The sequence below is a fragment of the Natrix helvetica genome (genome assembly GCF_964273705.1).
Source record: "Natrix helvetica genome assembly, chromosome: 7".
Lineage (NCBI taxonomy): Eukaryota > Metazoa > Chordata > Lepidosauria > Squamata > Natricidae > Natrix > Natrix helvetica.
Window position 1 is genome coordinate 75,031,477 of NC_138558.1, and position 15,451 is coordinate 75,046,927.

The 15,451-nt window shown below is 47.5% G+C and overlaps 1 protein-coding gene across 4 annotated transcripts in view; it reads left to right on the forward strand.

Moving 5' to 3' along the window:
- Nucleotides 1-336: 336 nt before the first annotated feature.
- GUF1 (GTP binding elongation factor GUF1) overlaps nt 337-15,451 on the forward strand; it is a 48,239-nt gene continuing 33,124 nt past the window's right edge. Inside the window, exons 1-7 of one of the 4 annotated variants that reach the window (XM_081958983.1) lie at nt 337-462; nt 748-924; nt 2,910-3,549; nt 5,998-6,109; nt 6,955-7,103; nt 8,726-8,806; nt 10,267-10,344. In XM_081958983.1, coding sequence (XP_081815109.1) covers nt 3,397-3,549; nt 5,998-6,109; nt 6,955-7,103; nt 8,726-8,806; nt 10,267-10,344 — 573 coding nt within the window. In that variant the 5' untranslated portion in view covers nt 337-462; nt 748-924; nt 2,910-3,396. The other 3 variants (XM_081958984.1, XM_081958985.1, XM_081958982.1) reach the window with 3 other exon arrangements.

Below are 15,451 nucleotides of genomic sequence, written 5' to 3' on the forward strand. Positions count from 1 at the left end.
AATGCCGTTCTCAGGTCTCCTGCTGGAGCAGGGGGTCGGACTAGATGACCTCTGAGGTCCCTTCCAGCCCTGGATTGCTGTGCTGTTTCAAAGTCCCCTAGGCGAGATGCAGTAATGCAACCTTGCCTTTAAACTACGACTCCCATAAACCTTTGCTGCTGGCCCCGCCCGCTGAGGCTGCCGGGAGCTGTAGTAGCCTCCTTCTCTCCTTCCCATGCGGTTAAACCAATAGAACGCTTTCCCTGGATTCTCTGCTCAAAAGCGCATGCGCACAAGATGCTTTCTCCACTTTCCCTTTGCTTTATAGACTTACAAATGTAAAGTGATTGTTTTTGTTCCCAGGTTGGCACTTCCGAGCCCCCCTTTCCCCAAACTTTCCTAAGAGTTTTTTTCTAAAGCGTTTTTCCCAGGAAAGAAAAAATATTTGCAAGGCGCAGCTGCGACTACATAACCCATCCCAAGGTCAAGCAGCTGCAGGGCGGTGGGGGGGGCGTGCAAGGGAGGAAGGAAGCAAGGGGCAGAAGGAGAGAGAGCAAGCGGGGGGGGGGAGGGAACTGGCCGCAAAAGCGAACTCCACTTGTTCTCCCGCCCGTGCAATTGCACCCCATTGCGCGTTGCATGCCGTTGCAATTGCACAATATCTGTGCATTACAATCTTGCACCCCGTTAGCTATCTAGGGCGGCCCCCTTTGCAAAATCAGGGCGTGCAAGGGCATCATCTCTCTGCCCTTTTCTATTTCCACACAGGTAGAGGGGACCGGCGTGTTTCTTGGCTAACACGCGGGGCAGCACAGACTTGGTCTGGACCGGACCCCGGGGGGAGGCGCCGAAGCTTTGCTGCGGGTCTCTGCTGGGCTGGGGACGGTCCCCGGGTCCCCTTGCGTGAATCCGGACTCCCAGGAAGCCAACAAACACTCTATCCAGGTAGTCCTCGACTTGCGACGCTTCGCTTAGTGACCGTCCAAAGTTTGCAACGGGGGTGGGGGGGGAAAGGGACTCGGGACCCTAACCCGTAACCCTCACCCGTTTTTCCCGGCCCTAACTGCGGACTTGGGACCATCGCACCATCCCCAGGGTCCCGTGGTCCAAATTCAGACTTTTGGCAACTCGACTCGCACTTTCGACGGTCGCAGGGTCCCGGGGCCGCGTGACATTCCCCCCTTTTGCGGCCTTTGGACAAGCCGAGTCCATGGGGAAGGCAGGTTTGTTTAACAACCGGGTTACTAGCTTAACAACTGCAGTGATTCACTTAACAAGGGCGGCAAGGAAGGTCATAACAGCGGGACAAAACTCACTCAACCAATGTTTCACCTTAAGAACAGAAGAGTTGGGCTCCATTGTGGTAATAAAACGAGGACTTTTGTTGCATTGTAAGGATGTCCCTCTGCATTGTTGTTTTATTTCATTATTTTATTCTTCTTCTTCAATAGTGTGAAATTGTTTTGGTAGCAGCTGTGTGTGTGTGTGTGTGTGTTGTTTTTTAATGAAAAACACAATTCCTAGCAGTTACATTTTTATGTGTTTGTTTGGCTTATATGCAACTCTGTTGCCGGAGCAAATGCTTTGGAAAAACAGCATTTACAGAAAGAGTAAAACTTTCTTTTAAGAAACAGGATGTCTGGAAATGACTAAATATTATTAGGAAAAAAAGAGATCTAAAAAGCAAACAGAACAGAAATTAACGGGGGGGGGGGATGGGGGAGGAAAGAAACAATAAACAAAACAACCAACACAATTCAAGTTTTAAAGTTTTGTTGCCTTTATGAAACCCACCTGCCTAATTTTACGTTTAGTACATTCTGGGGCTATTCCAGGTTTAAACAGTACATGAAACCATATCTTTATCTAGATAATAATAGCTGTTATTATCTAGGTAGGCAGTAGCAACCAGCTATAAGCATTGCCAAACCCAGAACAGCTGAATGCTACAGATTGCTCTTGATATATAAAAGGTAAAAGTTCCCCTCCTTGCACGTATGTGCTAGTCGTTCCCGACTCTAGGGGGCGGTGCTCATCTCCGTTTCAAAGCCGAAGAGCCAGCGCTGTCCAAAGACGTCTCCGTGGTCATGTGGCCGGCATGACTCAACGCCGAAGGCGCACGGAACGCTGTTCCCTTCCCACCAAAGGTGGTTCCTATTTTTCTACTTGCATTTTTACGTGCTTTTGAACTGCTCGGTTGGCAGAAGCTGGGACAAGTCACGGGAGCTCACTCCATTAGGCAGCGCTCGGGATTCGAACCGCCGAACTGCAAACCTTTCTGATCGACAAGCTCAGCGTCTTAGCCACTGAGCCACATATAGATTTGCCTAAATCATATATTAGAACAGATAGTCCTTGAATTATGACCATAACCGGGCCCAAAATTTATGTTGCATCATGTTTATAGTATATTTTTTTAAAGTTTTTTATTTTATTTGTGCAATCAAAGTATAGTATATTATTTAATAAGATACAAATTAGTGGTCAAGAATGTCCAGCGATCTCTTCCCTTCATTTGATCAGACCTTAACAGTTTGTCTAGTGACAGCTTCAAGTTATAATGGCATTTTAACAAAGGGATTTATGACCGTGTTCACACTTAGCGACCGTTTCACGTGATCAAAATTCAGCTGCTTGGCCACTGACTCATATTTATGATGGTTCACAATGTCCCCGGAGTCGCACAATCCCCTTTTGCGACTTTCTGACAAGCCAACTCAACTGGGAAGCTTATTTAACATCTGCAGTGATTCACTTAACAACGGTGGCCAGAAAGGTCATAAAATGAAGGCGAAATTCACTTAACAAATGTCTCACTTAGCAAAGGAAAAGTTGTTCGTAAGTCGAGGATTGCATATATTGGATGAGGTGGTGGAATTGGGACTTTGTCAGCTTGCTGCAATTGAAACCGCTATCTATTATTCTTTTAGGTCAATCGGCATCATATAAAGAGAAGAAAAAGGAGTGAAAATCAGAAGCAACGGAACGCAGGAGCCTAAAAAGAAGAGGAAATTTAAATTCCCACTGAATTTTAATTCACAGCTACGATATGCCTCCATATTTTTTTTTTTTTACTGTCACTGCAGGTCACCCATATATATATATATTGCAAATTTAGGGAAAGAAAAATTGGAGCAACTGATGTATATTATTTTTAAAAATGAAGTTGATTTTTTGGCACAATTTATCTAGCCTATCCCCCCTGTATGAAAAGGAAATGGACGCAGTGGTTTTTGGTGGTTTTTGCCCTGCCTTTTTTAATCTTCTTTTTACCTCTGTTCTTTTGATGGAATTTGGACTAAAACGTCCTGTGGTTATTATAGGAATGAATATATCCGTGGAAGCCTTATTCTGAATAAGAGGCTTCTATGAACATTTCCTGTGTTCAGCCTGGATCTGGGAATTAAATCTGGAAGGATGCCTTCATTTCTGAGAAAGGCACTATATCTCTCCATCAGGGATCAGCTGAGCCACAACGCTACTTTTCTTTCATATCTTTCTCTTCGGACATTAAAACCTTCCCTACATCATGCTGCTCCCTCCAGGAAATATTGCACAAGGACAAACAAGGTGATTGCAATTTGTTACTTGCTTGTACAGAGAGAGTTCAGCTTTTTTTTAAAGCAATCTAACTTTTACACGAGGGTGTCTTAAGACGCTGAGCTTGTCGATCAGAAAGGTGGCTAGTTCGGTGGTTCGAATCCCTAACGCTGCGTGAGTGAGCTCCCATTACTTGTCCCAGCTTCTGCCAACTTAGACGTTTGAAAGCACGTAAAAAATAGAAGTAGAAAAATAGGGAGTCACGCCGGCCACGTGACCACGGAGATGTCTCCGGACAGCGCTGGCTCTTCAGCTTTTAAACGGAGATGAGCACCTGCCCCCTAGAGTCGGGAACGACTAGCACATATGTGTGAGGGGAGCCTTTACCTTTATCTAACTTTTACAACTTATTTCAAAAGGTGGGAATCCAAAGGTACATTGACCTCGAATCAAAGAAATTCCTCCTTATTTTGGACATAAAATCTTTTGTTTTTTGATCCTTAACAGATATCTGGTATTCTGAGATAGATTTGCGAGGAACTTCGGGCTCTCTGCGCTTGGTTGTTTTCTTGCAGACGTTTCACGACCCAACTAGGTAACATCATCAGTGCTTGAAGGAAGTGAGGTTTGCAGGGGGAAGGAGGAAGAGGAGGACTGAGGCCCTTGCTTCTCTCAGAGCTTGGTTGTTTTCTGGCAGATGTTTCATTACCCAACAACATCAGTGCTAGGGGCCGCACTGGAGACCTGTGCCAAATCTTTCTCCCTTCTAGCACTGATGATGTTACCTAGTTGGGTCAGTGGACGGTGAATGGCCCCTCCCAGAGGAAATAAAAGAGGAGCAAAAGGGGAGTGGAGTTTGCAGGAGGCAATTAGTTCAATTCATGAGGGTGAAGATCTCTTCCTGACTTCTTGCCAAGTAATTGCTGCTACAGCTTGGCATTTGGAAGATATCCTCCTGGCAGCTCTCCAAGCCAGATAAAGGTCTGTAGCTGTGAAATCTCTTGAAAGACTGTTGGCCGGGACTTTGCTGAAGAAGAATTCACTTTATAAACTAAATAAAAGGGGTTTTATCAGGACGAGGAGTCGGCTTCGGGCTTTTGGGAGAACCCTAGGACAGAACAAGGACTGTTAAAAAGTTTAATTCCAAAGAGCAGAAAATATAATTTTTAAAAAAATATTTTTATTTATACATTTTTCTTTAACATAGGTAAGTATTTGGTAAAGAGTGTATTGTCTGGATCATTTTACATATACATGATAATAGTAATAATAATATTTTACTTGCATATAATAATATTCTACCAACATCTAATTTCTACTTTTATTATCTAACCATTGGTAAAATGAATCCCAAGTTTAAAAACATTCTGTGTCTTCTTTATCTTTATTTTTAATGTTAACCCATCAATTTTCGCACACTCTTTAATATTTCTTTTGTAAAAAGTTTTTTATTTTCCCTTTCAAATTCATTCTTAGATATACATTCTTATAATTGTTATTTAACATATGTCAATTCATATCATTTTTCCGCCTGCATATTTACATTTTGGTATTTTCTTTTTTCCCCTCCCCCTATATTAATCATGCATCGTCTGAGATATTTATTTCATGGTTTGTTCCATTTTTTTCTATTGATACCTTTTTTCAAACCACTCATAAAATCACCCCCATGTCCTTTACACTGATTCCTCCTTGTCCTTTGTTCTCAATGTCAACCTATTCATTTCTGCACTCTAATATTAAATAAAAAAATACTCTAATATTTTTTGATTATATTTTCATCTGAAGGAGTTTCCTCATTTTTCCAATTTTGTGCAAATACAATCGTTGCTGACGTCAAAACACGTAATCTATATACATAAAAATGGCTGTGTGTATATCTATGTTCCAGCATAACTCTGGAACGCCTCGAGCAATTTCAACCAAACTTGGTACACAGATGACTTATTCTGTGGAAACAAATACTGTGGGGGTAATACACCCCTAAAGCCCTTTGGGGTATGTATTCTGTTAAGATACATCCTGTTGTGCCTTCAAATGGCTTCTACTGTGCAGCACAGTGGAGTTGCCATGGTAATGGCTTTGAAGTACTCCACAAGGGAGCTCCCTCTGGTAATGGGGAAAATCCAACATTAAGAAATTACATTTGGTCCATACATTTTCTCCCTATAAATTAATACCCAGCAACACCTGGTAATCAGCTAGTATTAAATATACATTCCCTTTATTATATTTTTCTAGCAAAATACCTAACAAGAATATTTCTGGCTTTAAATCTGTGAGCGAATATCTTTGGCAATATAGTGTATATGTTGCTTTATCATTTTTTTCCTAACCACGTACGCATTTTCATCAGCAAATATAAGTTATTATGATCCAATCAGAATATAAGTGTTTTTGTGAAAGTACTCTTGTCTTGAAACAGTTTTTAAACAGCTTTTAAGTAATTTGTGTTCTTCTTTTCTTAAATCTTTTTAGGATACAGTGGACATGTCGTTGTTTCCCGCAGAAAATATTAGAAATTTTAGCATAGTAGCCCATGTGGATCATGGAAAGAGTACGTTAGCAGACCGGCTGCTGGAAATAACAGGTGCAGTAATTTTTATAAAATGTGTGCCTCTTTATTTGCCTATTTGGTTATAGATTGTCATGCCACGTTTCTTGTGCTTGCTGAAAATTCCACGAGGAAAATTGTTTCCAATGTTTAAGATCCCCGTCATGTTTCTCCGTGGAAGTGAGTCTTAAAATTTGGTGAGTTTTAGATCACATGACCGTGGGGAATGCTGACATGGTCGTATGAGAAATGGTCCAGTGCCATGTTGTGGCCTGACACCCACCGACCCCTCCAGCAGCCAAATCAGAGGAGGAGGGAGTCAGGGTCAGCATCAAGGCAACCTGAGAGCTCCAAGGGGGAAGAAGTAATGGACCTGTCAAAGAGAGAGGGGGGAGAGGGAAGAGAGAGAGAGAGAGAGCTTGGGCCGTCTGTCAGCCCTCTGAAAGAGAGTCAACAGCCCCCAGGTCTGGAGGTGGCTGATGAGGAAGAGGAGGAACAGCTGGGTCCAGTGCCTGACGCACGGATGCAGAGAAGGCAGAGGAGAGGAGAGCAGTGGAAATCTATGGGCCGGTCCTTGGGACGGAAGAGCCACCACTGCTAGCGAAGCCCCACCCCAGTTCTGGGGATCAAAGGCAGGGGGCGCAGATGAGTAGATGTGGCAGACAATTATTCATCTGCCTGCTGGACAGACTTGTTAGCCTGCGGTGAGAGAGAAACTTTCTGCCGGGACTGCCGGGGCTCCTAATAAAGGAATCTTTGAGTTCACTTCAGAGGGTTTGTTGTGTTTGGGGAGCTGGGTCGGAACCCCTGGGCAAGAGAACGCAGCTCTGTCTCTTTTCACAACCATGAACCATAATCAAGGGCTACCTCTGATCCTTCAGGAGCAATTGCCAAAACAGACCATAATAAGCAGGTGCTGGATAAACTGCAAGTGGAACGCGAAAGAGGCATCACGGTGAAAGCTCAGACGGCGTCCCTCATTTATAACCACGAAGGAACAAATTACCTCTTAAACCTCATTGATACACCTGTAAGTACACGGTTGGTTATGACTAGGAAGACCTACCGCAAAGCTGAAAGCCAAAATCGGTGGCTGCCATCCAGCTCTTGGGTTGTTAGGCTCGCACTGTGCTGTCACCTCCTGATATATTAACCGTAACCAAGCCTTCTGCCTGCTTGTTGAGGTTCCCCATTATCATCAAGAAAGCATGAAAATGTTGTGGCCCGCCAGTGGCCAGCAGATCTGGCAGCAGAGTCGGACAGTGAGGAGGTTGGGGAGGAACATGGGCCAGTCCTGGAGGCTGGGGAAGGATCGCATGAGGTTGGGACGGAACAGCCACTGCTGCTCGTAAAGCCCCACCCTAGCTCTGGAGATAAAAGGCAGGGGGCAGAGATGAATAGATGTGGCAGAGGAGAGGAGAGCAGTGGAAATCTATGGGCCGGTCCTTGGGACAGAACAGCCACTGCTGCTAGCGAAGCCCCACCCTAGCTCTGGGGATAAAAGGCAGGAGGCGGAGATGAATAGATGTGCAGAGGAGAGGAGAGCAGTGGAAATCTATGGGCTGGTCCTTGGGATGGAAGAACCACCACTGCTAGCGAAGCCCCACCCTAGCTCTGGGGATAAAAGGCAAGGGGCAGAGATGAATAGATGTGGCAGAGGAGAGGAGAGCAGTGGAAATCTATGGGCCGGTCCTTGGGACGGAACAGCCACTGCTGCTCGTAAAGTCCCACCCTAGCTCTGGGGATAAAAGGCAGGAGGCGGAGATGAATAGGTGTGGCAGAGGAGAGGAGAGCAGTGGAAATCTATTGGCTGGTCCTTGGGACGGAACAGCCACTGCTGCTAGTAAAGCCCCACCCTAGCTCTGGGGATAAAAGGCAGGAGGCAGAGATGAATAGGTGTGGCAGAGGAGAGGAGAGCAGTGGAAATCTATGGGCCGGTCCTTGGGACGGAACAGCCACTTCTGCTAGCAAAGCCCCACCCTAGCTCTGGAGATAAAAGGCAGGGGGCAGAGATGAATAGATGTGGCAGAGGAGAGGAGAGCAGTGGAAATCTATGGGCCGGTCCTTGGGACGGAACAGCCACTGCTGCTAGTAAAGCCCCACCCTAGCTCTGGGGATAAAAGGCAGGGGGCAGAGATGAATAGATGTGGCAGAGGAAAGGAGAGCAGTGGAAATCTATGGGCCGGTCCTTGGGACGGAACAGTCACTGCTGCTAGTAAAGCCCCACCCTAGCTATGGGGATAAAAGGCAGGAGGTGGAGATGAATAGGTGTGGCAGAGGAGAGGAGAGCAGTGGAAATCTATGGGCTGGTCCTTGCTAGCAAAGCCCCACCTGAGCTCTGGGCAGGGGGCAGAGATGAATAGATGTGGCAGACAACTATTCATCTCCCTGCCGGATGGATTTGTTAGCCTGCGTTGAGAGAGAAACTTTTTGCGGGGGGCTGCCGGCATTCCTAAGAAAGGAATCACTGCTTCAACTACAGAGGGTTTGTTGTGTTTGGGGAGCCGAGTCAGAACAGTACCTGCGAGAAGTCAACGGGCATTCACTAATGAATTAAAATTGGTTTGGGACTCTTCTGATAAATAAGCCACAGGATGACGTACCAGCAAACTGTTGATGCCCTTCATCAGATGTTTCTTCCCTTCTGCTCAGGGCCACGTGGATTTTAACTATGAAGTGTCACGTTCATTGTCAGCCTGCCAAGGAGTCGTGTTGGTTGTAGACGCAAACCAGGTAGGCTTTCAAAATTAAGTCAAGTTTTGTTTCTGAAGGGGTGAAATAGTTCCCCAAATACAGGCTATGAAAAACTGTCTCAGCAAACAAATCATCATCATCTTTTAATGAACCTATAATCCCTTGCGGGGTGGAATCCAGGAAACTGAATGGAGCTGAGTGTTTACTGGCCGGATGCCCTTCCCTGTTGCCAATGCGGAGTTTTGTTCGGCAGATCTATTCTCATCGTTGCCCAGAGAGAGAAATATCGGCCTCTACCTAGGATCGAACTCACAGCCTCCTGATGGTGAGGCGAGAAGCTCCATCTCTAGGCCACCTCACCACTCTTGGCACACCAAACAAAGGACTTTGTTAAATAACCTTTAAAAACACAAACCGAAAGGGATCTCTCATAGGTCTTGTAAAAGAAACAGGAATTGGTGATCTTAGTCAGGAATCTTAAATGAAAGAATAATTTGGAACACGTGAAATTGTCCATATTAATTTCCCTTTTTGAGGTGTAGTAAAGATTTTCGGAGATGGGATACCTAGGTCGAGTGCCTTAAGACTAGGCCGATGAAGGCATTAGGGATACTAATGGTTACAGTATTGTTGAGCTTTTAATCAGATATGATATTATTTTATTGCCCTTGTTCTGGACTTTTTATGGGCATGGTTTAGAGACGCCCCCTCAAAATTGGGCAACAAAGTTAGTAAAAATAGCAACTACTGTATGATCAGTGGCGGAATTTAAATAATTTAACAATCGGTTCTCTGGCGGGGTAGGCATGGCCGGGTGGTCATGTGACTGGATGGGTGTGGCCAACTCAACGTCACTCGTCGCACTAACCCTGCCTCCCGGCCACTCGCCTCAAAGGCAAAGGAGGGATTCAGCAATTCTGACCAATTCAGACTAATCCCACCACTGGCTGGCCCTGCCCCCGCCATTTTTCAGGCCATTTTTGGCCATTTTTCAGCCTAAAAAGTGGCTGGGGGCGGGATTAGCCAGTTCTCTGAAGTGGGCAGAATATTAACAATCGGTTCACTTGAACCAATCCGAACCGGCTGAATACCACTTCAGGCTATGATGTTTCACCTCGAGTAAATCTTCTTTTCATGCTTTCTTCCCGCTTTGGCTCGTGACCATCAATGCTACTTTTGCCCAAAATAAAAACATTGGTGGGGAAAATCCAACATTAGAAATTATGTTTGGTCAGGACATTTCCCCCCCCCCCCGCCCCTATAACTAAATATAGGGGTTATCAGCTAGTTAGCAATAAAAATGCTACTTGCTCTGTTTCTAGTATTTGCAGCTAATCTTTGTTTCAGGAGTACGAGCAGAAAAACGTACCTTCGCCTCTGTTGTTGCATAACAGATTTCTTTGGGGCTTCTGTTCTGCTTAAGCAGCTACTTTTGCAGACAACATAAAACATGACTGCAAACTGTTCGAAATTCATGGAGGGTTTTTTTTTTTTTTTAGGGTATCCAGGCTCAAACTGTAGCCAACTTTTACCTTGCATATGAAGCACAACTCTCAATCATTCCCGTTATAAATAAGGTAAGATTTCTACCTTCTGCACAGCATCAGTTAATTTTAGATATTTTGCAAATCGTACAGGCGGTGCTCGGCTGACAACCACAAACTGAGCTCAAGATTTCGGTGGTTAAATGAGACGGTTGCTAAGTGAGTTTTGCCCCATTTTACGACTTTCCTAGCCACATGCAGTATGTTAAGTCACTGCAGTCTCCTGGTGATTGGCCCAAACTCACCCAGCTGGCTTTTGTGGATAAGGAGGGACTAGAACTCCCTGTCACCTGGTGATTGGCCCAAACTCACCCAGCTGGCTTTTATGGATAAGGAGGGACTAGAACTCCCCGTCACCTGGTGATTGGCCCAAACTCACCCAGATGGCTTTTGTGGATAAGGAGGGACTAGAACTCCCCGTCACCTGGTGATTGGCCCATACACACCCAGCTGGCTTTTATGGATAAGGAGGGACTAGAACTCCCCGTCACCTGGTGATTGGCCCAAACTCACCCAGCTGGCTTTTGTGGATAAGGAGGGACTAGAACTCCCCGTCACCTGGTGATTGGCCCAAACTCACCCAGATGGCTTTTATGGATAAGGAGGGACTAGAACTCCCCGTCACCTGGTGATTGGCCCAAACTCACCCAGATGGCTTTTATGGATAAGGAGGGACTAGAACTCCCCGTCACCTGGTGATTGGCCCATACACACCCAGCTGGCTTTTATGGATAAGGAGGGACTAGAACTCTCCGTCACCTGGTGATTGGCCCAAACTCACCCAGCTGGCTTTTATGGATAAGGAGGGACTAGAACTCCCCGTCACCTGGTGATTGGCCCATACACACCCAGCTGGCTTTTATGGATAAGGAGGGACTAGAACTCCCCGTCACCTGGTGATTGGCCCATACACACCCAGCTGGCTTTTATGGATAAGGAGGGACTAGAACTCCCCGTCACCTGGTGATTGGCCCATACACACCCAGCTGGCTTTTATGGATAAGGAGGGACTAGAACTCCCCGTCACCTGGTGATTGGCCCATACACACAGAGCTGGCTTTTATGGATAAGGAGGGACTAGAACTCCCCGTCACCTGGTGATTGGCCCATACACACCCAGCTGGCTTTTATGGATAAGGAGGGACTAGAACTCCCCGTCACCTGGTGATTGGCCCAAACTCACCCAGATGGCTTTTATGGATAAGGAGGGACTAGAACTCTCCGTCACCTGGTGATTGGCCCATACACACCCAGCTGGCTTTTATGGATAAGGAGGGACTAGAACTCTCCGTCACCTGGTGATTGGCCCATACACACCCAGCTGGCTTTTATGGATAAGGAGGGACTAGAACTCCCCGTCACCTGGTGATTGGCCCAAACTCACCCAGCTGGCTTTTGTGGATAAGGAGGGACTAGAACTCCCCGTCACCTGGTGATTGGCCCATACACACCCAGCTGGCTTTTATGGATAAGGAGGGACTAGAACTCTCCGTCACCTGGTGATTGGCCCAAACTCACCCAGCTGGCTTTTATGGATAAGGAGGGACTAGAACTCCCCGTCACCTGGTGATTGGCCCATACACACCCAGCTGGCTTTTATGGATAAGGAGGGACTAGAACTCCCCGTCACCTGGTGATTGGCCCAAACTCACCCAGATGGCTTTTATGGATAAGGAGGGACTAGAACTCCCCGTCACCTGGTGATTGGCCCATACACACCCAGCTGGCTTTTATGGATAAGGAGGGACTAGAACTCCCCGTCACCTGGTGATTGGCCCAAACTCACCCAGCTGGCTTTTGTGGATAAGGAGGGACTAGAACTCCCCGTCACCTGGTGATTGGCCCATACACACCCAGCTGGCTTTTATGGATAAGGAGGGACTAGAACTCTCCGTCACCTGGTGATTGGCCCATACACACCCAGCTGGCTTTTATGGATAAGGAGGGACTAGAACTCCCCGTCACCTGGTGATTGGCCCAAACTCACCCAGCTGGCTTTTGTGGATAAGGAGGGACTAGAACTCCCCGTCACCTGGTGATTGGCCCAAACTCACCCAGATGGCTTTTATGGATAAGGAGGGACTAGAACTCCCCGTCACCTGGTGATTGGCCCATACACACCCAGCTGGCTTTTATGGATAAGGAGGGACTAGAACTCTCCGTCACCTGGTGATTGGCCCAAACTCACCCAGATGGCTTTTATGGATAAGGAGGGACTAGAACTCCCCGTCACCTGGTGATTGGCCCATACACACCCAGCTGGCTTTTATGGATAAGGAGGGACTAGAACTCCCCGTCACCTGGTGATTGGCCCAAACTCACTCAGCTGGTTTTTATGGATAAGGAGGGACTAGAACTCCCCGTCACCTGGTGATTGGCCCAAACTCACCCAGATGGCTTTTATGGATAAGGAGGGACTAGAACTCCCCGTCACCTGGTGATTGGCCCATACACACCCAGCTGGCTTTTATGGATAAGGAGGGACTAGAACTCTCCGTCACCTGGTGATTGGCCCAAACTCACCCAGCTGGCTTTTATGGATAAGGAGGGACTAGAACTCCCCGTCACCTGGTGATTGGCCCAAACTCACCCAGATGGCTTTTATGGATAAGGAGGGACTAGAACTCCCCGTCACCTGGTGATTGGCCCAAACTCACTCAGCTGGTTTTTATGGATAAGGAGGGACTAGAACTCCCCGTCTCCTGGTGATTGGCCCAAACTCACCCAGATGGCTTTTATGGATAAGGAGGGACTAGAACTCCCCGTCACCTGGTGATTGGCCCATACACACCCAGCTGGCTTTTATGGATAAGGAGGGACTAGAACTCCCCGTCACCTGGTGATTGGCCCAAACTCACCCAGCTGGCTTTTATGGATAAGGAGGGACTAGAACTCCCCGTCACCTGGTGATTGGCCCAAACTCACTCAGCTGGCTTTTGTGGATAAGGAGGGACTAGAACTCCCCGTCACCTGGTGATTGGCCCAAACTCACCCAGCTGGCTTTTATGGATAAGGAGGGACTAGAACTCCCCGTCACCTGGTGATTGGCCCAAACTCACCCAGATGGCTTTTATGGATAAGGAGGGACTAGAACTCCCCGTCACCTGGTGATTGGCCCAAACTCACCCAGCTGGCTTTTATGGATAAGGAGGGACTAGAACTCCCCGTCACCTGGTGATTGGCCCAAACTCACTCAGCTGGCTTTTATGGATAAGGAGGGACTAGAACTCCCCGTCACCTGGTGATTGGCCCAAACTCACCCAGCTGGCTTTTATGGATAAGGAGGGACTAGAACTCCCCGTCACCTGGTGATTGGCCCAAACTCACTCAGCTGGCTTTTGTGGATAAGGAGGGACTAGAACTCCCCGTCACCTGGTGATTGGCCCAAACTCACCCAGCTGGCTTTTATGGATAAGGAGGGACTAGAACTCCCCGTCACCTGGTGATTGGCCCAAACTCACCCAGATGGCTTTTATGGATAAGGAGGGACTAGAACTCCCCGTCACCTGGTGATTGGCCCAAACTCACCCAGCTGGCTTTTATGGATAAGGAGGGACTAGAACTCCCCGTCACCTGGTGATTGGCCCAAACTCACCCAGATGGCTTTTATGGATAAGGAGGGACTAGAACTCCCCGTCACCTGGTGATTGGCCCATACACACCCAGCTGGCTTTTATGGATAAGGAGGGACTAGAACTCTCCGTCACCTGGTGATTGGCCCAAACTCACCCAGCTGGCTTTTATGGATAAGGAGGGACTAGAACTCCCCGTCACCTGGTGATTGGCCCAAACTCACCCAGATGGCTTTTATGGATAAGGAGGGACTAGAACTCCCCGTCACCTGGTGATTGGCCCAAACTCACTCAGCTGGTTTTTATGGATAAGGAGGGACTAGAACTCCCCGTCTCCTGGTGATTGGCCCAAACTCACCCAGATGGCTTTTATGGATAAGGAGGGACTAGAACTCCCCGTCACCTGGTGATTGGCCCATACACACCCAGCTGGCTTTTATGGATAAGGAGGGACTAGAACTCCCCGTCACCTGGTGATTGGCCCAAACTCACCCAGCTGGCTTTTATGGATAAGGAGGGACTAGAACTCCCCGTCACCTGGTGATTGGCCCAAACTCACTCAGCTGGCTTTTGTGGATAAGGAGGGACTAGAACTCCCCGTCACCTGGTGATTGGCCCAAACTCACCCAGCTGGCTTTTATGGATAAGGAGGGACTAGAACTCCCCGTCACCTGGTGATTGGCCCAAACTCACCCAGATGGCTTTTATGGATAAGGAGGGACTAGAACTCCCCGTCACCTGGTGATTGGCCCAAACTCACCCAGCTGGCTTTTATGGATAAGGAGGGACTAGAACTCCCCGTCACCTGGTGATTGGCCCAAACTCACTCAGCTGGCTTTTATGGATAAGGAGGGACTAGAACTCCCCGTCACCTGGTGATTGGCCCAAACTCACCCAGCTGGCTTTTATGGATAAGGAGGGACTAGAACTCCCCGTCACCTGGTGATTGGCCCAAACTCACTCAGCTGGCTTTTGTGGATAAGGAGGGACTAGAACTCCCCGTCACCTGGTGATTGGCCCAAACTCACCCAGCTGGCTTTTATGGATAAGGAGGGACTAGAACTCCCCGTCACCTGGTGATTGGCCCAAACTCACCCAGATGGCTTTTATGGATAAGGAGGGACTAGAACTCCCCGTCACCTGGTGATTGGCCCAAACTCACCCAGCTGGCTTTTATGGATAAGGAGGGACTAGAACTCCCCGTCACCTGGTGATTGGCCCAAACTCACCCAGATGGCTTTTATGGATAAGGAGGGACTAGAACTCCCCGTCACCTGGTGATTGGCCCAAACTCACCCAGATGGCTTTTATGGATAAGGAGGGACTAGAACTCCCCGTCACCTGGTGATTGGCCCAAACTCACTCAGCTGGCTTTTGTGGATAAGGAGGGACTAGAACTCCCCGTCACCTGGTGATTGGCCCAAACTCACTCAGCTGGTTTTTATGGATAAGGAGGGACTAGAACTCCCCGTCACCTGGTGATTGGCCCAAACTCACCCAGATGGCTTTTATGGATAAGGAGGGACTAGAACTCCCCGTCACCTGGTGATTGGCCCAAACTCACCCAG